This window comes from Hemitrygon akajei, chromosome 3, assembly GCF_048418815.1.
Source record: "Hemitrygon akajei chromosome 3, sHemAka1.3, whole genome shotgun sequence".
Classification (NCBI taxonomy): Eukaryota; Metazoa; Chordata; class Chondrichthyes; order Myliobatiformes; family Dasyatidae; genus Hemitrygon; species Hemitrygon akajei.
Genome location: NC_133126.1, coordinates 83107120 through 83132923, shown reverse-complemented (window position 1 = coordinate 83132923; position 25804 = coordinate 83107120). Strand labels below are relative to the sequence as shown.

The 25804-nt window shown below is 37.9% G+C and overlaps 1 protein-coding gene across 6 annotated transcripts in view; it reads right to left on the bottom strand.

Annotated features, from left to right (window-relative positions):
• pcnx1 (pecanex 1) overlaps positions 1-25804 on the bottom strand; it is a 243376-nt gene that overhangs the window by 138458 nt on the left and 79114 nt on the right. For all 6 annotated transcript variants that reach the window (XM_073040246.1, XM_073040248.1, XM_073040251.1 and 3 more), the window contains 4 exons: positions 25351-25456; positions 12563-12602; positions 10656-10745; positions 6800-8554 (listed from right to left, as the gene is read on the bottom strand). In XM_073040246.1, coding sequence (XP_072896347.1) covers positions 6800-8554; positions 10656-10745; positions 12563-12602; positions 25351-25456 — 1991 coding nt within the window. The remainder of the gene's footprint in view (positions 1-6799; positions 8555-10655; positions 10746-12562; positions 12603-25350; positions 25457-25804) is intronic.

The following is a 25804-nucleotide window of genomic DNA, read 5'->3' as shown; positions in this document are numbered from 1 at the left end:
AAAAATGGGCTTAAAAATGGCAAATGGAATTTAATGCAGACAAGTGGAAAGCTTTGCACTTTGGGAGGACAAACCAGGGTAAGGCATTGAAGAGTGCTGTAGAAGGATCTGGGAATACAAATCCATAGTTCCTTGCAAGTGGCATCATAGGTAGGTAGGATCAAAAAGAGAACATTGGCATGTTGGCCTTCATAAATCAAAGCATTAAGTACAGGAGTTGGGTTGTTATGTTGAAGTTGTACAAGACACTGGTGAGGCATAACTTGGAGTATCATATCCCATTCTGGTCACCTTCCTACAGTGAGGATATCAATAAGACTCAAAGTGTGCAGAGAAAATTCACAAAGATGTTTCCAGGAGTAGAGTTATAGGGCAAAATTGAATAGATTAAGACTTTATTCTAGAGCGTAGGAGAATGAGGTACGATGAGAGAGGTGTACAAAATTATATATAGGGTAAATACAAGCAGCCTTTTCCTCTGCGGTTAGGTGAGACTAGAACTAGAGGTCAAGGGTTATGGGTGAAAGGTGAAATGTTTAAGGGGAACATGAGTCAGACCTTCTTCACTTAGAAAGTTCTGAGAATGTGGAACAAACTGCCATTGGAAGTGGTGGATGTGGGTAAATTTGGATAGGTACATGAATGGAGGGGTATAGTCCATGTGCAGGTCAATGGGACTAGGCAGAATTAGAGTTTGGCATAAATCAGATGGGCTGAAGGGGCTGTTTCAGTGCTGTAGTACTCACTGACTCCATAACTTTAAAACACTTTGATATTTTAAGACAGAGGTAGGTAGATTCTAGATAAGCAACGTTTAAGAAGTCATTGAAAGTTAGCAGGAACATGGAGTTAAGGTTACAGTCAGATGAGTCATGATCTTATTGAATTGTGATGGACCAAGTGCCTGAAGTTCATTTGTGAAGTCTGAATAAAACTGAAAATACTTTGACATTCAACCTGGTTACGTGAAACAACAAAGCCTCATTTTGTGACACGTTTAATGATAAGTGCCTTTTAAACTTGCATGTACTGTCCATAATGCAATGGGCTAGTCATGAGACCGTGCAGATAAAGATTTCTTTTGAATTTCTGTTGAATGCTTATCTTGTTTCTGGAAAACAGCATGAAAGCATAATACTCCATGATCACAGGATATTCCTCAAAGAAAATGCTTTGCATTAAGGGAGCAGACATGCTGATTTTGGTCAATTGCACTGAGTGTGAATCCTTAGAAACATAACAGGCGGTCCAAGGTGCTAATATAGTTAAAAGGCAGTACATTTCATATAGAATCATGTAGATCATTTGAAAGACAAGCTGTGCATGTAATTATATGTAGCCTTTTTAATTGGATTCACCAACACTGACTTTCAAAAAGATTTAGATGACATTCCCATAAGAAGCTTGTTTCCTTAGTTTCTTTTGGAGCATTTTGCTCATCAATTAACAGGAAATTATGCCAGCCAACAAAGAAACATGAGTACATTCCAAAGAATAGGTTCTTTTTTGAAGTCTAAATATTGTCTGGAGCTTTTATTAAGAAAATAAAAACTGTTGTATTAATGGAAGAAAGGCATTTATGCAGTATTGCGTTGTTATAAAGCTCTTCATTACCAATGAAATGTTTTTGCAGTGGAAGAAGCAAGCCTGAAAACAAATCTCTCAAACAGCAATGATATAAATGACCAGATAGCCTGAGTCATAAAGCCTTTATGTGAAAGGTCAAGATAAAGAGGTAATATTATCAACCCTTTCAGATCAGTTCTGTCATTCTAATAGAGAACAAATAACCAGCACTTCAATGCCATTGCTTTGCCCCCTACTTTACTCATTCCAGCAATTTAATAAATCTTTAAAACTTCAATTGAATGCACAGTCTGCTTACAGGAGCACTTGTTAACATTGATGCCTGAGAGAAAACAAAGCTTAATCATTTGCTGGTACATATCACAGGAAGTAACTGTAGCCATGCAGTAAAAAAAAGGCAGGGAACAATTAACTACTCCCAACATCAATTTTATTTCTAATATTTGTTGCCAATCATGTAACCTTCCTGTACATCTAATTAGTTTGGGTACAGGGATTATAAAGTTTCATTTTCATATGGCAATTCATATCCAAGATGTGAAAAAAGATAAATTCCTATACACTCGTCATTAGTGTTTTTCAGTAAGGCTAACAAATTCAATCACCAGAAACAAAAAAAAAACATCATGGGTGTAATTTTAAATAACTTAAGTTATAACTTTTGTACACAAACAGCACACTACCTAAGAACATTCAACGTATGTACAAATAAGTAATTTCATTGCTACAACAGTTATCAAAACATCTTTTTTGTCTTTTATCAGAAAATGCTTGATTGCAAGGTTTTGCATTTGGATGTGGAAGGTTATAAAATGCATTCAGTCTTTCACCAATTTTCATTTGCATTCAAGATCAAGCATATGAAAAAGGGATACAATTCACGAGAGCATGTTCACCATGGTGTTTGAAATGTTTAGCACCTTTAAATGACAGCACTAAAGGGCAAGGGTGAAGAGGAATTGTGAAATGCTCAAGCTCATTTCCTCTATTTAAAATTATATTCATAGGGTGAAAATGGATTGCCCAATTTTAATTAAGGCTACCATGAGCATTCTCATTAAATTCATTTGTTTAATATTGAATTTCAATGAGGATTGGCTCTAGAATAAGAACACTTTAAATGTGAAGCCCATAATTTTACTGTAAATGCTGAAGACAGAAAGTCAAATTTGTGGCATCACCCCAAGGTCAACTGGAAGCAACAAATACAAATAAACTGATGAATTTTTGCAATTATTTAAAAAAGATTTGATTATTGAAACCAATGGTTAAATTAGAAATGATCAAATAATAACTATTAAGCCCTTGTATGATATTTCATACAATCCAATTTCATGCCATTAAACTTGTGCCATATTTTAGCAACATTTTTATATCTTTACCTTCCCCCACCCCCCCATGTCTGTTTTCTGCTGCATGATCTCTCCCTCCATGATTCCCTTGTCCATTGATCTCTCCCAGCACATCCCTGTGAATCTGCCAGGATCATTTACTGAGTCCAGTGCTTCTGATGTGGCCTCCTCTACAATTGTGAGACCTGTTGCAAATTGGGGGACTGCTTGGTTGAGCATTTTGTTCCATGTGGCAAAAGTGGAACTTCCCAATAGCCAAACATTTTAATTCTGATACCTATTGCTTTTCTGATATGTCAGTCCATAGACTCTTCTTGTGCCACAATGAAGCCACCCTCAGGGTGGAGGAACAGCACCTTATATTCCATCTGGGTAGCCTCTAACCTGAAGGCATGAATATGGATTTCGGTAAAAAGAAATTCCCTCCCCCTCCTTTCTTCTTCTATTCCCCACTCTGATCCCCTGACCTCTTCTCATCTACCTATCACTTTTCTCTAGGTCCCCTCCTCCTTCTCTTTTTCCTATGATCCACTCCCCTCTCCTATCCTTTGATCTCCAGCCCATTAACTGTCCTACCCACTTGGCTTAACCTATGAACTTCTAGCTATCATCTGCCTCCTCCCTCCCTCACCTTTTTATTCTGGTGTCTTCCCCTCCTTTCCAGTCCTGAAGAAGGGTCTCGGCACAAAACGTTGACTGTTTATTCATTTCCATAGATGCTACCTGACCTGCTGAGTTCCTACGGTATTTTGTCTGTGTTGCTTTGGATTTCCATTATCTGTTGAATTTTTCACCTTTATCTATTTTAATAATCTAACTCAATTAATTAGTGTTTTTATAATAGACTACTTAAAAGGTTGATCTGCAACAGATAATAAATAGGTGCAAACATACATATATACAAAACTGTAAACTTTCTATGTAATGAAAATTATTAATAATTACTTCTATAAAACAGTATGTAGAGAATTGCAAAGTTAGTATAACTATTACTAAATCAACATGAGAACAATGAAGTAAGAATTCCTCTAGTTTCTGGCAAATGGAAAACTCAAATGTAAAATGCTCTTGCAAAACAAGTTTTTAATTCTGCTATAAACAATTCAGAAGACGTCTGTTCAATAAAACATTTAGGAAAACAGCAAAACCACATTCTTTCTTCCGCTTCATTTAATGCACTGCTCAAAATCACAAAAGTAAAAAGCAATTTCTCTACAATATGCAAGGGTCAGTAAGTAATTTTTGTCTGATAACACTACTGTGAAGTCTTGAAACATTCTATGATGGTACAAGCATTTTATAAATGCAAAGCATAACTAAAAAAAATCAAGTTTTCATTTTCATTCCTCCTTCAATTTGAGTGTGCTCAACATTTTGATGGTAGCTTTGCAAAGTTGTTAAATCATGTTAAGTATTTAAAACATTCAGCAACAGAAGTACACTTCTTTCTGAGTTGGAAATGGTGAAAGTATATACTTTTCAAGCATAACACACAAGGCATGAAATACCAAGACTTGACTTTTCTGTATGATAATGACACATGTGTCATACAACAAACATTATCATTTTATATATAAAGCTTCAGTGTCTATCTTATTTTTCTTTTATATTGACATACAAGTTTAACATCTGGTCTTCACATTACTGCCTACTTTAATAAAGTTTCATTTTAACAAAGCAGAAAAAGAGCAAACTATATTCACAGACAAGGCTATTAAGATCTGGGGATGGGAATGAGAGTAACATTCCAAAAAAGTAAATATGCACAATCAAACTTAAGAAGACTAGTAATATCAAGCTGGGTTTGGCTCGCAACACCAGTCTTGCTTCTCCCAGTCCCTCTCATTAACATTTACCAGATAGTTGCAAGAAACAAAAACCAGTAGGTATTCAGTGAGGCAAAGCAAGGCCTGAGAGGCATACTACTACATCTCCAGAAAAGGGGAATTTTTTTTAATCAATGTATTGATAGGATGAATAAAAGAGAAACTACAAACAGTCCAAAGGTAACTTTACATAACTATTAACAGGTAGGTCAGTTTGGCATTTGGCAAAGCCTACCTACCAGTGACTATCATGTACCTTGTGAAATCTGTGGTGACTAACACAATTTTTTTAAAAATTGGTCTTCAAAGAGCACTTTTAAATGAAAAATGCAGTCAGCTTAGACAGGATTTTAAAAGATTATTTGGAAAAGCCAAAGTAACTCAGATAGATCCCATTTCATCGTCCTTACATTTCCACTAAGCACAATACCAATGTTTCACATGAGACATTTGCTAATCAAAGTGTGGAGAATCAAATCAAAACTGGACATAAATTGTCTTTCTTTGATTAGGATATTAGTAGCCTTTGGGAACTACACTGCAATCATTTTAAGGGATCAAACAGAAAAACCATTTGTACTAGAATCAAACTATCAAAATATATAGAATAAGAGAAATGGACACAAGCTGCACTTGAGTTTTGAAAAAGCAAACCTAATTTTTGGAATGAAACCACAGGCCCTGTATAATTTAGAATCATTATGGCTATTGGACTTACTAATTATTTCTCGATTAAGTTATGGCTGAGCTCTGTAAGGAGGTCAGTTTAAATTACTTGGCTGTAAAGAAATATGCCAAGCTAAAATGAAGACACGCTCAAGTTATTTTCACTTCCTTTCAGAAATAAAGGATCACACATAAAGAAATTAAGTCAAATTCTGTTAATCATATATCAAAAATATTATCCAGTTAACTGACTTATTTAAAAAGGAATTAGGTTTATTTGATGTCTTCTGTATCCTGTAATTGTGCCAAAGCACTTTAGCAAATTAAATATTTTTGAAAATAATGTTATAATGTACAAAAAATGAGAGCCAATTTTCTGACAACAAACTCTAACAAAACAGCAATCAGCTAATAGCCAATTGTTCTACCATGCTCGAATACAAATATCTGCCAAGTAATTGGGACCAACTTCTCAGTTCTTCATGAAATTCACTCCATTTAGTTAGCAGTTACTACTTATTCTAAGCAAAAAGGAAATTTGAATAAACTTGATAAACACACTTGAACAGTGTAAAATTCAATATATCTGGGTAAACGTGCAGTGTGTCTGTCAAATCATCAGTACTTCAGCTCGATTAAAATTGATACACTGCAACTGTCATTTTGCACAGAGTGCCCTTTGCACAGTGTTTGTAGCTATAGAGTCAAAGTAATAAGCACAGAAACAAGCTCTTTAGCCAACCTGTCCACGTTAACCATGTTGCCACTCCTAAGCTAGTGTCATTTGCCTGTGTTTGGTCTCTATCCCCCTAAACACCTCTTATCCATGTACTTATCCAAATATATGTTGCTTTTAATATATTATGGCACTGAATTGCATTGTTTATTTATTCATTATTAAATCTGCAGTTATTCTGTGAAACAATGACTGCGTTTTCTTTTGCATTGCTTCTTCTTGAAGAACATTGTTGATGTTACAGTAATCTGTGCTTCTAAATGTAAGATCTTTTAAAAATCAATTTAATGTACAACACCAGATAATCACTTCTACTTATTAATCTTCTTTCCATAACTGGTTGCTATAAATATATTCCAGCTACTCTACTGCTAATTATTATTAGATCCACACCTATGCAATATAGAGATAGAATCAACAACAAATAAGTATAACAGTACATTTACAAACACACCTGAAACCATTCCACGTAATTCTCCAGTACTTCAAAATAATTGAATTAGTTAACAAGCACCCCACAAAACAAAGCTAGAAGCAGATCCAAACTGATAAATTTATGTCAAAGAATCGTGTATTAGTAATATATGGGAGAGTATCTAATGATCAATCAAGTCATCTGCTTAACAACTCACCTGTACTAGCCGCTCCTTGTTCTTCAGCTTCAGGAAAGGTTACTTGATTGGGTAAGCTATTACGTGAGCGAGTTACAGATTCGAGTTGTGATGCTCTGCCTATAAGAGATAATTCATCCAACACCTCTCCCTCCTTGGCTTCCAAGTCTGACTTAGATGTAGTTAAAGGCCTCACTTTATCTGGTGTCCCTAATCTGTTAGGGTCACTTAAACAGGCTGCTGTGCCACTGTCTAAGCTGAGTACTCGTGCATGAGTTTTGGCACTGGCTGCACTGAGAGTCCTGTGAGTTGATCTTCTCCTAGCATTCGCACTAGTTTCTGAACCAGAAGGGACCTTTAACATAGCTTCAAAGTCAGTGCCTCTTTCTTGAGACAAGTACTTTGCTTTTGAGACATGGTACCGTCCTTCAGGAGAGTGACATGAATGGGAAGTGGTGCTGGATGAACTGTCTGAACTGAAACGATGTGCCGAATGCATGCTGGAGGTTCTGCTCAAGTCGCTCTGGTCACTTGAATCTTCGTCTGGGCAAAAACCATTACTGCCGGTTTTAATACCAGCTACACCACGAAATGACACATACTCTCTATGCCGGCTAGAGTCAAAACTACTTGCTCGTTTTTTTCCTGACCTTCTTCGGTTTGACTTGTGTGTAGAGGCAGCTCTGTGGATAAAATTAGATTTGGGTCTTACATCCCCATCCTTCTGCTTTGCTGCTTCATCCTTTAGTGTTTGTTTATCCATTGATGGGTGAGATTTTTCGACAACCTCTTCTACAGCCTGTTCCGCCACTGCCTCAGGAAGTAATTCACCTTGCTGCTTCAAGATATCAACAGTCAATTCATTTGCATGAGGATTTTTGTTAGCATCACCAGAACCAGAACTGCCAAGTCTTTCTCCAGTCTGCACTGGGTCAGAAATCTGCAACTGATTGGAAGCCTGGCAAGGATCTTGCCTGGAACTTCCCTCCTTATTTTCCGGATGCAATTTTTTCCTTTTACCATTAGTCCTTTCACTACTTTCCACAATACTCTCACCTTCTGGTTCACTACTATAGCCGCTGCGAGCATCACTTTTCTCGTAATCTTTTTTCTCCGAGCTGTTCTCATCTGCTGATGTTTCTGCTTGCTCTGAAAGAATGCTCTCCACATGGGTTGAGCTTGTTTGCTCACTCTTGTAACTGCTAACGGTGCTGTTCGTATCTCGATCTGTGCCACTGCAGTAGCTCTCTGTTGATCCACTACTCCTGGTACTAAGGCTCTGGAGGCTATCAACACTATTGTCAGTTTTTAAAGGCTTACTGTATCCTGATTTGGAGGATGGCTGGGAAGTACCACCCTTGAGTAAGTCATCTAGCTGAAAAACACCAGCATAACAAGAGTTTTCAGTCAAAGATTCCTTGGATCCCGAAATAGGTTTTGAACTTTCCAATTCACAGACTGTATCTAAGCCTCTCCTTTGTTGAAAAAGGGCAAAATCACTAAGTGATGTGTCCGGAAAAGCAATTGCTGAACTTGAAGTCCTTGGCACTCCCCTCGGCCTGTGATCTTTCCTGTATGATTGGGAATGCAAAGGCACAAGGGAGGCTGCTTCTGTGTCACAAGCAGCAGACAATGAATGCTCTGTGTGATGGTGGGTCACTTTGTCACTCGAATCCCTTGGAAAGTCTTGAGTTCCCGTAGGTGTTAAAACCTGGTTAGACATCAAGGAATCATTTGACACCACGACTTGGAAAAGCTTAGAATCTTGTGCCAGGTCTATAAGAAGAAATGACATCCATTAATACTCACTCGAAGTAAATTGTCGACAAACTGTTGGAAATAGATTTTTTTTTAATCATCAGGAACAGTCAAAATGTAACTGCCTTAACACCTGTCATCATACTTTTCCTATTCCAAAAACCGATTTGTCAGATTAATATGAAGATCATTAAAAAGATATTTCAGACCTGAATCTGGAACATAGAAACATATTTTCAAGCCACTTCATGGAAATGCAAGAAGGAATTAAAAATGAATAGAAATAATAATGAACTTAAAAGTTCATTTTAAGCAAGATGCCAAGAATCAGAATCAGAAACAGGTTTATTATGTGTCATGAAATTTGTTAGCTTAGCAGCAGCAGGAAAACATAGACGGCTGGCTACAGCAAAAATGGACTAGCACAAAAGATTTAACTCAAATCAACAATAACAGCCAAAGAGGGCTGAGGTGATGACAAATTAAGTTATAAGGTAATTAAAAATGAGGTCAATGATTTTTATAACATTTTTTCAGATATACAAAGAGTAAAAGACAGGTAAGCACATCAGACTGCTCGAAAATGACACAGGAGAGGTAATAATGGGGGACAAAGATATGGTAGATGAATATAGTAAGTATTTTGTGTCAATCTTCAGTGTGGAAGACACCAGCAGTATGCCAGAAGTTCGAGTGTCAGGGGCAAAAATGAGAGCAGTCACTATTACTAAGGAGAAAGAGCTTAGGAAGCTGTTAGGTCTGAAGGTAGATAAGTCACTTGGACTAGATTGATTACACCCCAGGGTTCTGAAAGAGATAGCTGAACAGGTTGTCAAGGCATTAGTAGTGATCAATAAAGAAACATAGTAAATCTTTGCAATTGTCCAATTCCTTGGAAATCCTGATGTTTTGCATCTTTTTCCATGCTGCCTTGATACTCAGTGGGCTTTGTTCTCATGTTGTTTACAAATTCGCCAATGCCCCAATAAAGGCTCCTTAAAATTCTGTAGTGCCAGGTTTCACACTTGTTTTGAACTCAACAGGTGGCAGTTACATGCTTCTGACAAATTTAGTGGATTCTGTTCCCAAGTCTTATGGTATTTTCTCCGATAAGCAGCCCAAAACTGCTCACTATACTCCCAAGTTGAATGTGACCAATGCCTTGTAAAGCCTCAGCATTACATCTTTGCTTTTATATTCTAGTCCTCTCGAAATGAACGCTACCATTGCATTTGCCTTCCTCACTACCGACTCAATCTGCAAGTTAGCCATTAGGGAATCCTTCATAAGGACTCCCAAGTCCTTCTGCACCACTGATTTTTGAATTTTCTCCCCATTTAGAAAATAGTCTATACTTACCAGGACTCAATATCAGGCACTCCTTATAAACTCACTGAGGCAATGATTTGAGTCAACAGGGCCCTACTTCCCATGCTCTCTTTAAATTTACTGGATTTTATTCCCCATGTTTCCTTAATTTTCCACAGGCTCACAGGAATTTTTTTATTGCACTGCAACATTTGAAAAAAAGTGAACTAAATGTAAATTAGGTTATTAAAAGGAATAAGATCCAATAACCTGCAGAATCTAGTAGTGGGGATCTACCAAATTTCCAACAATGGCAGACTACTGGAATTTTACTGGATTGGTGGGGTGGGGGGGGGTTGGGTTTATGGGTAACATACTACGTGTGGTTGAAGAATGGATAATAGAAAGAAAGCAGCAGGAATGCACTACTGTTTATTCATTTCCATGGATGCTGCCTGACCTGCTGAGTTCCTCCAGCATTTTCTGTATGATAGCAGGAGTAAATGGCCCATTTTCAATTCGTGAGTCTGTAACGAATGAGATATCGCTGAGATTGGTGAGGCAGACTCTGGTGCTCACAATCTATCAATGATTAAGGGAATCAAATGGAATATATCCAAGTTTGCTGATGATACAATGTTAGGTGGCATGTGATCTGTAAGTGGGATGCAGAAAGGCTTCAGAGGAAATAAGCGGGTAAAGGAAATGGGCAAGAAGACACCACATGCAAATGTACAAATAATAGATGGTGTAGGTAGCCAGAGTGTTTGTTCAGGGAAAGAAATGTCAAATTCTTGCAGGCCAAGCTCACCTTGCTCTTCATTTGCATCTTTATACAAACTGCTGCTCTGGCCCAGACTCAAACTAATATCATCAGAAGTTTTTCCTGTTTCTTCATCTCCTACAGTGGACATAAAAGGGAAAAAAAAATCAATCACCCATGACTAAATGTGTGCTCTCCATTGTAAATATATTCTGCACTGGAGTAACCCCTCTGCAAGAATTTATTCTAAATGCTGATTACTACAAAATACTCAGCCCGTCCTGTTGAAAAACAGCCATGCAATTATATTGATGGCTCCTTTTTAGTGTTGATTCAAAGTAAAGAAAGCAAGGATAATTCTGGATTTAGGTGCTTTTCCATCACAAAACAATGACAAGTTATTCATGTTGATATTCCACTAAAGTAGCAATACCAACAATTTAAACTATAATTGGGCAATCTTACTAAATACAAGTAGTTACTTACTTAGGCTACTCCAATTGTATCTCTCCATGATATCTACAACCAAGAAGAGCAAGTAATATGCAAATGAACACCACATTCAGACTTCTCTCTGTTGCACACCATTCTGACTTGAAAATATATAGATAGAAACATAGAAAACCTACAGCACAATACAGGCCCTTCGGCCCACAAAGTTGTGCCGAACATGTCCCTACCTTAGAAATTACTAAGCTTACACATAGCCCTCTATTTTTCTAAGCTCCATGTACCTATCCAAAAATATCTTAAAAGACCTTATCGTATCTGCCTCCACCAATATTGCCGGAAGCACATTCCACGGACGAAAACTTACCCCTGACATCTCCTCTGTACCTACTCCCGTGCAACTTAAACCTGTGCCCTCTTGTGGCAAGCATTTCAGCTCTGGGGAAAAGCCTCTGACTATCCACACGATCAATGCCTCTCATCATCTTGTACACCTCTATCAGGTCACCTTTCATCCTCCATCGCTCCAAGGAGAAAAGGTTGAGTTCACTCTACATATAGGCATGCTCCCCAATCCAGGCAACATCCTTGTAAATCTCCTCTGCACTCTTTCTATGGTTTCCACATCCTTCCTATAGTGAGGCGACCAGAACTGAGCACAGAACTCCAAATGGGGTCTGACAAGGGTCCTATATAGCTGCAACATTACCTCTCAGCTCAAAATTTCAATTCCATGATTGATGAAGGCCAATACACTGTATGCCTTCTTAACCACAGAGTCAACCTGCACAGCTGCTTTGAGCATCCTATGGACTCGGACCTCAAGATCCTTCTGATCCTCCACACTGCGAAGAGTCTTACCATTAATAATTATATTCTGCCATCATATTCGACCTACCAAAATGAACCACTTCACATTTATCTGGGTTGAACTCCATCTGCCACTTCTCAGCCCAGTTTTGCATCTTATCAATGTCCTGCTGTAACCTCTGACAGCCCTCCACACTATCCACAACACCTCCAACCTTTGTGTCATCAGCAAACTTACTAATCCAATCCTCCACTTCCTCATCCAGGTCATTTATAAAAATCACCAAGAGTAAGGGTCGCAGAACAGATCCCTGAGGCACACCACTGGGGACCGATCTCCATGCAGAGTATGACCCATCTACAACCACTCTTTGTCTTCTGTGGGCAAGCCAGTTCTGGATCCACAAAGCAGTTACTATCTGCCCACAGTATTATCCATATATTGCATATCATAATATATTAAAGTATTTAATACACAGTATGCTTTTAGTTTCAACTAACAGCTTAAAAAACAGGGTTTTGAGTGACTCCCAAACCTGTGGCAAAGATCCAAAAAGTTTGTCTTTACATTTTTTATTCATAGAGAGGCAATAATTATCAAAAAAAAACAATGTAGTTAGGAAGTTAATTTGGGGATATTTATTACAACAAAAGAGACCAATGAACTATAATTCATTCAGCTGAAAATCTCATACCTTTTATATCTGCTGCTGTTCCAGGATGAGGTGATGCAGCCTGATAATAAATATTGAAATAATTAAAATAACAAAAGGTTTATTATTCAGAATTTGCACTTTAAAACCAAATGTTATTATGAACAAGATGTCACTCTAAAGCCGAAAAGTAAATAACTTATTAAGCCAATATTTCCATAGAACACAATATTTATTTGTGTCATATGCATTATTTGGAAAATTATGACCAAAGCAATCTGTTTTAGAAGAGATTTCTGCAAAATGGTTGGAAGGGAAAAAAATGTGAAACTTTAAATAATAGACCTCCACAATTATAATAAAATCTGGAAATAAATTAAGGAAGCAAAGAACATATTGTAAGTGAGGGACACAGACAGGAAAATGACTAAATACTAACAGCTCTAAACATTGCACAGGAAACCAATTATTTTACAGATTTTAGATAACAATATTTTATCTAAATTATACATCATTTAATATACTGGTTACAAATCTAAAGCAGAATATTATATTTAGAAAAAAACGAAGCTTTTAATGTAAACAGATTTAGCTACACAAAGCAGCAAAAGAACTGGAGAGGAATTTTGAGATCCAGTGTGCCTGGAAAACCACCGATGAATTCTCAAGAAATGTCAAGGTACAAGCTAAATCAATAAATGCTTGGCTTTAAAAGTGAACATAGAAAATTTAGCAACAGGAAGTTTTAATAAAAATAAAACAACTGGGAATTCATGATAAATTAATGAATCAGAATCAGAACCAGGTTTATTATCACCAGCATGTGAAATTTGTTAACTTAGCAGCAGCAGTTCAATTCATAATCTAGTATAGATAATAATAATAATAATAATAAATACATTAACACATAATAAATAAACAAGTAAATCAATTATGTGTAATGAATAAATTATGAAAAATGTGTAAAAACAGAAATGTTGTATATTTAAAAAGTGAGGTAGTGTCCAAAGCTTCAAAGTCCATTTAGGAATCAGATGGCAGAGGGGAAGAAGCTGTTCCTGAATCACTGAGTTTGTGCCTTCACGTTTCTATATCTCCCATCTGATGGTAACAGTGAGAAAAGGTTAAGCCCCGGGTGCTGGAGGTCTGTAATAATGGACACTGCCTTTCTGAGACATCGCTTCCTAAAGATGGCCTGGATACTTTGTAGGCTAGTGTCCAAGATGGAGCTGACTAGATTTACAACCTTCTGCAGCTTCTTTTGGTACTGTGCAGAAGCCTCTCCATTCCAGGATGCTCTCCATGGTGCAACTATAGAAGTTTTTGAGCGTACTTGTTAACATGCCAAACTGCTTCAAACTCCTAATAAAGTATAGCTGCTGTCTTGCCTTCTTTATGACAACATCAGTATGTTGGGACAGGTTAGATCCTTAGATACCCTGACACCCAGGAACTTAAAGCTGCTCATTCTCTCTACTTCTGATCCCTCTATGAGGTAGAAAACTTCAGTTTACACCATTGTAGCTAATTGGACCAAGCTGAATTAAGGTTTCTGTGATAATTCTTATCAAGATCATATGTCATTAACTTGATTCAAAACTTAATACAGAACAGATGAAATCTTAGGAATGCTCTGTACATATACATGAGCCTGCACTGCCATCCAATAAAATTAAGATTTGATCTTTGGTTTCAACTCCATTTGCCTTTATTTCACTGTAACCCTACAATCCAAAAGCATAACTTGATTTCAATAAATCACAGCATGAATCACTATCCAAAGATTTCTGGGACAGAGAATTTCAAATAGTCTCAACGATCTAAGAAAACATTTTTCATCTGAGTCTTAAATCGCCAACCACTTGTCTTGTGTAGACTGTCTACACGGGTACCATCCAAACCAAGTCCATCCTGCTGAGTCGCCTCAGTTTCAAAAAGGATACTCCATCACAGCAAGTAATATTGGCAAATTAACTGAATGAAATTTGTAAAGGATGAAAGGTCAGCTAGTATCAGCTCAGCTCAGTACCAAGAGAGACCCAACCTTGCCTGACTCCTGACACCCTGCCCTTCCAGTCTATATGATCCGGCACTTAGATTATCCAAACATTGGATTATACATCACGTTAGGAGCCAGGCTTCACTGCAGCAAATCGCTCCAGGCCTTAAACACACTGCCCAGTAATTTGCTTCGGACTTGGATTTCAACGTCAAAGAAGCCATTCTCAAACTCTCCAAATTGGCTCAGCATTTACAGCGATCCACCCTCACACCGGGGCCAACTGGATGGGCATTGGAACTCCTCTGTTCCATCTTCTCCCCTCCGAATCATCCACTCCAACCAGCATAGCTCCAACTCCAAGTGTGTCAATCTTGCAGTGCACCAGCAGGGCACATCTCATGAACTTGCTTTGCCTTGGCTCACCACTTCATTGTTTGCTGTGATAGAATACTACAATTTATTTTTTGCAAAATGTTTTAGTAATGTTTTTAATCAAATTCCTTGGCTTTTGAACTATCAGTAAGCTGCTGCACATCTTCAGTAGCGCCATCTTAAACCGATTTTCATTTCTAACCATACGTCTTGTATCCCATAATCTTTTCCACTTTGTAATATATATCATCTCCTTATCACATCTCTGTCTCCTTAACCATACTCTTTAATGTTTCTTATTTTAAATATAATGGAAATAACATCTGCCTATTCTAAACTAACGAGACGTTGATTAGAAGTTGCACATTACTGCATCAGACATGCAACATGAATGCTGCCTGGCAGCTCAGCTTACTGCCACCCATGGTCAACCGCCTGCAACATGGCTTTGGAATTTATTCATGTGAACAGTTAAGGCTGTCATCCTCTGCTGTACAGCTGTCCCAAGCACAATACCAGAGGCGCGATAAAAAATGAATCCACTACCCTCTCTCAAGTTAACAGCATCGTTTTTCTTCTCATAACCTACATTCCGACCTTCAACTCATACTGATTACATCAACGAATGTTACTTACATGGAAATGAGGGAATGTGATAAAAATTTTGGAGACTTCAAAAATATGTATAAAACTGGAAGCCGCATGGAATGCAGCTACTTAAATGGTAGAAAAGGAGTGATAACGGCAACAAAAGAACTAAGTATGCAAAAATGTGGGACATGAAGTTCTGCATTGGAATTTAAGAGACCATTTATTTTAAAGTTCAAAGTATATTTGAAATGGTCATAAATGAAATATGATAGATCAGAGGGATATAGTGGCAGATATCACTATAAGCTACAGAACAAAATGGAAAGGTAAAGCGTGCAGCATTAATGCACATAACCAGTGAGTGCAGATATCAAGCCTCTGCAAAACTGGGCCAAAGTGTCTTAATTATTGAAAATTAGACCTAGACTGGAATTCTCTTCCAAAAGCTGTTCTATCTAGATAGGCTGACAGTTTGGTCATTACGTTTGCCAAAGGTATTATAAATTGCAGAACCAAAGTTCCAATATTTTTTGGTTCTAATTGTGTTATTTCTTGTAAAAATTGTGCATGATTTATTTTCATTTATGCTGCTTATCTGATGATACGTGCCCATGATGCTGCCAGCATGGATAACAGTGGTCAGATATTAGGCCGGCAGACGACTGTTGATGATGACTGGTGGCTCTCCCAGGTTAGCGTGTTGTCGGTGGGTTCTGGAGTCAGGTATCCATATGTGCAGGAGGAGTGAGTTCCAGTGATCCTCTGGGTTCGCAAATCGGTGAGACCTGAGTAAAAGATCTAATGTAGAGGTGAATCTGGAATTTGAGGCCTAGTGTTTGGTGACTGGCTGGTCCTGTGGTCAATGCCAAGAATCAAGGCCTGAGGGTCAAATCAGAAGTCCGAAAGTCAAGACCCGTTGGCCAAGGCCTGAATCGTGAACCTTTGTGAGTTGGCTGGGGAAAGCGCAGGCCCAATCTCTGCAACTCAGAATTTCATTAACCGAAACATCTCGGGCAATTCATTAACCAACCAGGCCTGGTGGGACAAGTCCACTGGAGGCTGAAGATGGCTTGTCCTGGGGTTGCAGGACTGTGTAAGTGCATGTGTGGGAGGGAATAGGGCCTGTTTTGTTACTTATTGTGTTCTATTTTGTTATGTTTTGCTGAACATGTGGCCATGCTACACTGGTACCTGATATGTGGCGAAACTAGCAGATTGCCACCAGCACACCCCCAGGTGTGTCAGTTGTTAACACAAACAATGCGTTTCATTGTATGCTTTGATGTATCCGTGATAAATACATTTGAACCTTGAATCTTGGAACCAAGTTTCTCATTGCACCTGTGCATATCTTGTACACTAATTTGCTGACAAGCTCCAGGGGTTGAATTGCCTTTTCCTATCAAATTAACAGGCATGTAAAAGCTAGCAAGAACAGTTTAAAATCTATCTTAGAAAAACGTTTGTGTGTAAGGAGACTAATTAATTTGATTCTATTGAACTGCACTACATTTTAAGAAACCTTGTGTATGTTTTGAGGTAGTTTTCCAAAATTCAATTTAGGTGGACCTCAACCAATTATTTATTATATAACAAAGCAGGCAATAAAGAAACCTATGGATCCAAGTGTAATTCTTAAAGTGACAAATTTAAAAATTACTGAACATGGTGAAAAATGGTTTTTCAGAAGCATGAAATCATGACTATTCTATCCTTTGAAAATGCAGGCTTTAAGATGAAATATTTTTAGTTACTTTTCTTTTAGCCTTGCTTTCAAATTCCAAACAAAATTATCTTTTTGTTGCACATAAAGAACACAGACTCAAATCCGTTGCTAGATTCTTATGGTTCAGTTACAAGGAGCATTTCTGGGAATGTGTGTCTGCAACTGGCTCTAATTTCACACAATATTTTTAAATTTGTAAAAACATGGAGTTATAATCACAATTTTCTTCATACCAAGAATGTGTAAATTATATTTCATGAAATCAGCAACTCTGCTGAGCAAGATGGTAACTAGTAACATATTAAGTTTAACTACTTACTTGAGTGGGGTGTGCAGCAGAGTTGACTAAAGTATCTCACCTGCTTGGGATATGTAAGTGGATTTATGATTGTAAAATCAACCAACAAATTTTACTGATACAAAGTTTTAAGGTAATATAAAACCATCACAATTTATTCTTCATCAAGAAATAAATTACTCAGTGCAACAAATTTATCCATCACATTTTTGCTATCCCAGTCAATTAAATTATTTGTATTTCACTTTGCCCATTTTCACCTTGAATGTAAGCAATGGTATTCTCAGTTAAAGAGAAAAATGTGTATGTTCCAGGGTTGTGGTATCGTTATACATCTCAAATGCTGGTATATTTCAAGTTTCTACTGTCCATTTCTAATATATTTACTCTTTCAACTTGTATGATATTGCTAACTCCATTCACAGGTAGAAATGTACAGCATTTAACCTTTGTTGTACGTCCATCGAGAGCAAATAACTTGAAAAAGACCATGGTAGATTTAAGTAACACACACAAAATGCTGGAGGAGTTCATCAGGCCAGGCAACATCTATGGAAAAGAGTACAGTTGATGTTTTGATGAAACGCCAACTGTACTCTTTTCCATAGATGCTGCCTGGCCTGCTTAGTACCTCTAACATTGTGCGTGTGTGTTACTTGGTGCTCCAGCATCTGCAGATTTTCTCTTGTTTATAGTAGATTTAAGAGTGATTTAGCAAGTCAAGCAGCATAAACAAGTCAAAACACAAAATGGCCCCATAAAACATGATTAAATCTATATCCAAAAGTTACTTGGTTGAATAAAGGTTTTCCTTGCTTGTTTGACTAGACTGTTTAAAGCTTGCTGCTTCAAGAGAATTCAAGAGAGTTCCAAAAACTTTATTTGTCAAGATGCACGATACACTCCAGTTTCAATAACCTAGCAAATTATGAAGCAGTGATCTTCAACAATATTGTTTAAGATCTTGTTTACATATCCACATTTCTGAACAGTTGTTTTTCCATGCTGCTCAATTCTTTGGTGTTGGGCATTAAGTTTGAAACTCATCTCAGCACTTACTTTATAGCTTGAATACTCTTATATGCACTGGCAAAATTGAATAAAGCACTGAATATTTGTAAATATCAGGAAAAATGAAAGATCATTTAACTGAAAAATTAACTTTGTTTTTCTCCTAACAAGTGACTTGCTGTATATTCAGACAGACAGACATACTTTATTGATCCCGAGGGAAATTGGGTTTTGTTACAGTCGCACCAACCAAGAACAATGTGGAAATATAGCAATAGGACATTCCCAGGACGTTTTCATTCTACCCCCCCCCCCCCCCCAACCACCACCACCACCAGAGCTTAAGACAGAAGTCTAATCTCTTTCTCCCCCTCGGTCTTCTCCCTTTGCCTTGCACCATTCCTGTTTTCCACTCTCTCACTAGATCCATAACAACATAATAATCATTTGTATCCTGTTGAAAAAATATTTTGCAGTATTTTGGCAATAAGAGCAAGCACAAAGACTCAAAAAGAAGTGGGAGGTTGGGGTAGGGGAGAGGCCTCATTGCTTGCCCTAGCTCTTTTCAACTACACAGCTACAGGCCTTGCAATAAATCCTGGAATCTCATCTAATCAGCCTTAGTGCACTGTCGCCTCAAGTATCAAATTACAGGAAACAGGGTGATTGCAAATGGCCTTCATCAACTAGAATGCCCCCTCCTGGGCTTCATGCCACCAAGCCAACCTAGACTGGGTCAATGTTCTACTTAAACATACTAGGAAGCTGTGAAGAAACTTGTGTTTTCCTGCCACAGAGGATAACATAACAAGAAGCCTCATTCTAAATACCCTTGCCACCCTTTCTTGGTCTCGAACATATCAGGATCAGAATCAGGTTTATTATCACCAGCATGTGTCATTAAGTTTCTTAACTTAGCAGCAGCAATACAATGCAATACATTAGGGCATAGAAAGAAAAGAAATGAACCTCATCTAACCAAAACTGAACAAGAGTAAGCATTAGCGTAAACATGGGCCAGAAAACTTAAAGAATGCTGCAGGGATGACAGCCAAAATATTACACCATGACATTGGTTTTCGTGCACTCTACTGCTGAATGCTGTTCCACCTCATGGTCCTATGGCCACCAGATGAAAACAGTGCTTTCTGAAACCATATGGACAAAAGTCCGTAAGTCCACTCCAACTGAATGTCTTTTTTTGCCTCTCTTTTCAGTACTCTTAAAAATAGAATAAAGTCATGAGCAACTGATTAAAACACATTTGTTTGTCACATAGTTCTAATGTCCTGGAATTATAATGCTTTGTGTTCAATTGCCAATTTTTTTTTTTGCTACACTGATGGAGGCAGATGCTCTTGTGAAATTGGAGAAGCATTTGGACAGAAATATGGTTAATCGGGGCATGGAGAGCCTTCAGGAATAGTGTGGGTATACTGGATAGGTGTGGTTGTGTACAATATGCAACATTGCCATGGTGGGTGAATGGCCTTTTTCTATACTGTGTGCAAACGTGCTAGAGCTTTTGAAAAGCATTAAGATGTGCTGGAGCTTTTGAAAAGCATTAAGTTAAATAAGTCACCAGGACCAGACGAGATATAACCCAGGCTGCTGTGGGAAGCGAAAAAGGAGATTGCTAAGCCTCTGACAATGATCTTTGCATCATCAATTGGGACAGAAGTACCAGAGGATTGGAGGGTTGCAAATGTTGTTTCCTTGTTCAAGAAAGGGAGTAGAGGTAACCCAGGAAATTATAAACCAGTGACTCGTACTTCAATGATGGGCAGGTTGTTGGAGAAGATCCTGAGAGGCAGGATCTATGAGCATTTGGAGAGACATATCTGATTAGGGATAGTCACAATAGCTTTGTCAAGGGCAAGTTGTGCTTTACAAGCCTGATTCAATTATTTGAGGATGTAACAAAACACATTGATGAAGGTAGAGCAATGGATGTGATAAATATGGATTTCAGTAAGACATTTGATATGGTTCCCTGCGCAAGGCACATTCAGAAAATAAGGAGGCATGATATCCAAGGAGACCTTGCTTTGTGGATCCAGCATTGGCTTGCCCACAGAAAGCAAAGGGTGACTGTACGTGGTTCGTATTCTACATGGAGGTTAGTAACCAGTGGTGTTCCGCAGGGATCTGTTCTAGGACCCCTCCTCTTTATGATTTTTATAAATGACCAAGATGAAGTAGTAGAAGGGTGGGTTAGTAAGTTTACTGATGACACAAAGGTTGAAGGTGTTGTGGATAGTCTGGAGGGTTGTCAGAGGTTACAGCAGGACATTGATAGGTTGCAGAACTGGGCTGGGAAGTGGCAGATGGACTTCAACCCAGTTAAGTGTGAATTGGTTTATTTTGGTAAGTCAAATTTGAAGACAGACTATAGTATTAATTGTAAGACTCTTGGCAGTGTGGAGGATCAGAGAGCTCTTAGGGTCCGTGTCCATAGGACAGTCAAAGCTGTTGTGCATGTTGACAGTGTTGTTAAGGTGTATTGCATGTTGAGTTCAAGAGCCGTGAGGTAATGTTACAGCTATACAAGACCTTGGTCAGAACCCACTTGGAGTACTGTGTTCAGTTCTGGTCACCTCACTCAGGAAGGATGTGGATATGATAGAAAGACTGCAAAGGAGATTTACAAGGGTATTGCCTGAATTGGAGAGTGTGCCTTATGAGAATAGGTGGAGTGCACTTGGCCTTTTCTCCTTGGAGTGACGGAGGAAGAGAGGTGACCTGATGGAGGTGTACAAGATTATGAGAGGCATTGATCGTGTGGATAACCAGAGGCTTTTTCCCAGGGCTGAAATGGCTAACATGAGAGGACATAGTTTTAAGATGCTTGGAAGAAGGTGCAGAGACAATGTCAGGGGTAAATTTTTTCACACAGTGAGTGGTGGATGTGTAGAATGCACTGCTGGTGAGGGTGGTAGAGGCGGATATAACTGGTTCTTTTAAGATACTTTTAGATAGGTACATGGAGCTTAGAAAAATAGGGGCAATGTGGTAGGGTAATTTTAAGCCATTTCTAGGGTAGGTTACATGCTTAATACAACATTGTGGGCCGAAGGGCCTGTAGTGTGCTGTAGATTTCTATGTTCTATGTATGATTATATAACTGGTGCTTCATAATTTAGATAGCTGGGACCCTTAATCTGAATATCACTTATTAATCAGAATATCTCACTTATTCTAATTCCCTAATTTTCTTTGGTTTTCTACTGTTAAACTGAAAAAAAGAGTTTATTTCATAGCACTAAAATGCCTCACCAGTTTTTAAATCTCTAGTGAGATATTCACTTCACAGTTTATATTGAGGCACCAAGAGTAACTATGATCCATAACCTTATTAGCAGCAATCACCTACTCCAAATTTCTCTTTCTTAGCCCATGTACTTAATTCACATGTTTATAAAACCTAACTCATTCCTTAAACATTCAGCATTATACAAAGCAAAAATAAAAAGAGCACACCAAGGGGCACAGATAGGGTGGATGCAAACTGTCTTTTGCTCAGGGTTGTGGTAATCAAGAATTAGAGGTCGCAGGTTTAGCGTGAAAGGGGCGAGATATAATAGGAACCCAAGAGTTAACTTTTTCACCCTAAGGGTAGTCTGTAGAGGAAGTGGCTGAGACTAGTATATAAACAACAATAAAAAGCCACTTCATGGTTAGGAAGAGTTTAGCGCAGGAGTTCCCAAACTTCTTTATGCCATGGACCAATGGACCCCAGGTTGAGAATCACTGGTTTAGAGGAATAAGGCCCAAGTACAGGCTAGTGGGACTTACTAAGATGAGCATCTTGATCAGCATGGACCAGTTGTGCCAAAAAGTCTGCCTATATGCTGTATGACTCTGGCCATCCAATACAATTAAAAATGACTTCACAAACCCAATACAAAAATGTTTTAAATCACATCTGCTTGTCTGTGAAACAGCAGGTAACAATTTTGTTGCAATCACAAGACACACGGTACCTAGATAGAAAAGAACTGTGAGACACAACCAACCAACTCAGGGAACAAATACCTGGTCACTGAATTCCACCTGTCTCCCAACACTCCCCAAACTCCACCCATGATACACAGAGCCCCTACCTTCAGCCTCCCTTAGAGACTGAAGATTTCACAGCAGAATCCATAAAGATGCTCAGTGACCCACATTAGACACTAGCTGTAACCATAGGACACTTGACTTCAATGTGTCCAAATGAACACATCAGCTCTCCAGCTGACAGCTCATAAGGCCATTGATTGAACTTACAGAATGGATGTCTAACTATGAGAGCTTTCAATTTATACCAAAAAAAGAATACAACATTCTATAAAACTACAATATTTTTGCAACCAGATTAAAAATAACTAGATAGTTCTCCTGTTAATCAAGCTTGGTGACTCTAATGGTACAAAAGGCCGGATTTTATTTTATTACAAATAATTTGTATTCAACTATTCGATGCATTTCCTGTACAAATAACTTGACTTTTATTGAGATAATTTATGCAGTTTGAATAATAATTTGCAGACCATACAAATTCTCTAGTATATATACAATATGTCTAAAAATGATTGGAAACATATTTATAAATCATTCTACAGCAGCCATATTTATAGCCTCTATGTTCAAGTGACAGCATGAATGCCACTTGTGTTTCAAAGGAATGTTGAACTTTAAATAAATCATCCCAATAACAATAACAGAGGAGAAAAAAATCCCATAAACCTGATTTATATCCTACTTATCCAGGACTAGCTGAAACCATTGTCATTCATGTGAACATTATTATACATTAAACCGTGTTCAAACTCAAAAAACAAAGATCTACAATACATGTTAATAATCATACATCTGAGGGAAAATCCCACATATTTAATTCCCTTATCCATTCTTATAATTAAAATTGTATTTGTAAATTACATTGTAAATGCATACCTTTGCCAAATATGACAAGACCAATGACAGTTCTAGTCACTCTCCAACCAAACATAAAGAGAAATGCTTTTGGTTTACCAAATACTTTTCCCACCTCTGATCACTTCAATTACTATTTAATCAAATTATTACTTGAAAATAGAAACGTATCTACTTCATGACTTCATAAATTCCATAAACTTCAGTATTTCAGCAAAATGTTATAAATATACTATAATTTACTTCAACTAAAGTTATTGAAATTTGCTCTTCTGTAAATTCCTCTCATCCGACTGAAGTTTTTCATCTCTCAAACATCAAACCAAAATTGCCAGCAATCACACTGAATACAAAGAATTACTAAAGCAGACCATGAATTCATTAATATATTTATACAATGTTACGAATGAGGAGCAAATCTGATGGGCAGAAGGGTACAGAATCGCCAATGCCCGCCCCCCCCCCCCTTTTTGAGAATCACAAGATCGCTATTATTTCGGGTCTGATACCCAGGAAATGAGAGAGATATACATCATGTCAGTAATGAGAGAGAGAGAGACGCAGGATAACAGAAAAGGCAGTTGTTATTGACAACGCAGGAATATACAAAAAGTGGAATGTCTCCTTCTAACAAAAGCAGAACAGAACCACTGATTACTGCTATGGTCTCTTGGAGAAGGAATTGTGTATTGAGTACTGTACTATTCATTGAAACCTCTCAGGGGGCAGCCAGAGTGGTCTGGTTGAGGGATTGCATCATCCCAACCTGATTGACACCTGAGACCCCGTGAGTGAGGATAAAAGTAGGGTCTGGGGAACACCCCTCAGACGCACCAGGAGAGACACTACGAGACTGGTGGGGGCTTGTGTGTGTGCCCACCCTTGCCTGGGTGATGAGTCCTCCACGGAACGGTCTAGCTAAAGGACGGATACGGATCAAGATCATAACAAGGAAAGTCGGCAAGTTTTTCTTTCTCTCTCTCTCTCTCTCTCTCTCTCTCTCTCTCTCTCTCTCTCTCTCCAACAATTGCCACACGGTGATCAGCAACGACTGCAGCCTGTATGAACTGAACTGAACTTTATATTTCCATCAGACAATTCATTATCCCCTAGACAACGATAGAGCTTAATTCTTATTGATGATTATTATACCCGCACTTTTAGGTTTAGTATTGATGACGTATATTATCTGTATATTTGTGTTGATAATATTTTTGTGTATTTTTACTAATAAATACTGTTAAAAATAGTATCATCAGACTTCAACGAATACTCCGATCTTTGCTGGGAAGACACCCAGTTACGGGGTTCGTAACAAGAAGTAATAATTAGTTCATTATTCAGTGGTTGAAAATGGCATTGGTTTGAGCTGAAGGCTTGGCCACCACAGACAGAGCAAATAAATGCAAAATTGTGTGGGTGCAAATGTTTTGTCAGCTTGAGGGCATAACAGATATGGGTGGGACAAAACTTAAAAGGGAAATTAAAAGCAGGGGTGACATCTCTTTTAAAATACACTACTTGACTTAAAGTTAGGGGAGGTTGGCAGATGTAAGGATGATTTGTAAATAAAATTTTTGAAAGGATTTCAGTTAATTTAATTGTTAGATTTAATGAAAAGATAATTTGTTGCAAATTAACAATTATGAATCTGAACTGTGTAAAATTATCATTCTTATCACACAAATGCTGTAATTATTACTCTTTGCAAAATCAGTTTTGAAAACTACTTACATAAATGGAACAAGGGATAATTGGTTCTTTCTCTTAAGATCGCATTGGTCTGCAACTTCCACATTTTAAAGCAAAAGTTGCTGATAGTTTTTAATGAATGTGAAATTTTAGAAACTAAGTAAAGAAAAAGCCCTTTGGAATGGCAGGCAATGATTGCAGAACCAGTGAGTTCACAATACCTGGTGGCTACTGTCCAGACCAGCGTAGGAGTTTCGTGAACTGCAACCAACTGGAGGAGTTGCTTCCCGTACAAATTCAGTCATTTCTATTCCACCTCCAGGGTCACTGTAAAAAAATAACATAAGGATCTTGAGGAAAAGCTCAGAAAAATTATGCAAATCTACACTTTCAAATTAGGCTTTTATTTACAACTGATCCATAAGACTTCAACATTACTGTTGACTACAATTCACTTTTTAAGTTCTAGCTTACAAATATCAACCAATATCACTAAAATAGATTAGGTCATCACAACATTGCTTGTGGAACATGCTGTGTGCACATTGCCAGTCCTATTTCTGATACCACAATAATATTGTCTGCATTTCACAAGTTATGTTATTAGCTACTAAGCAGGTGACTTGAGGTCATGAGGGAGGCATTATAAAATCAATTTTGTTCTTTGCTCCTTTG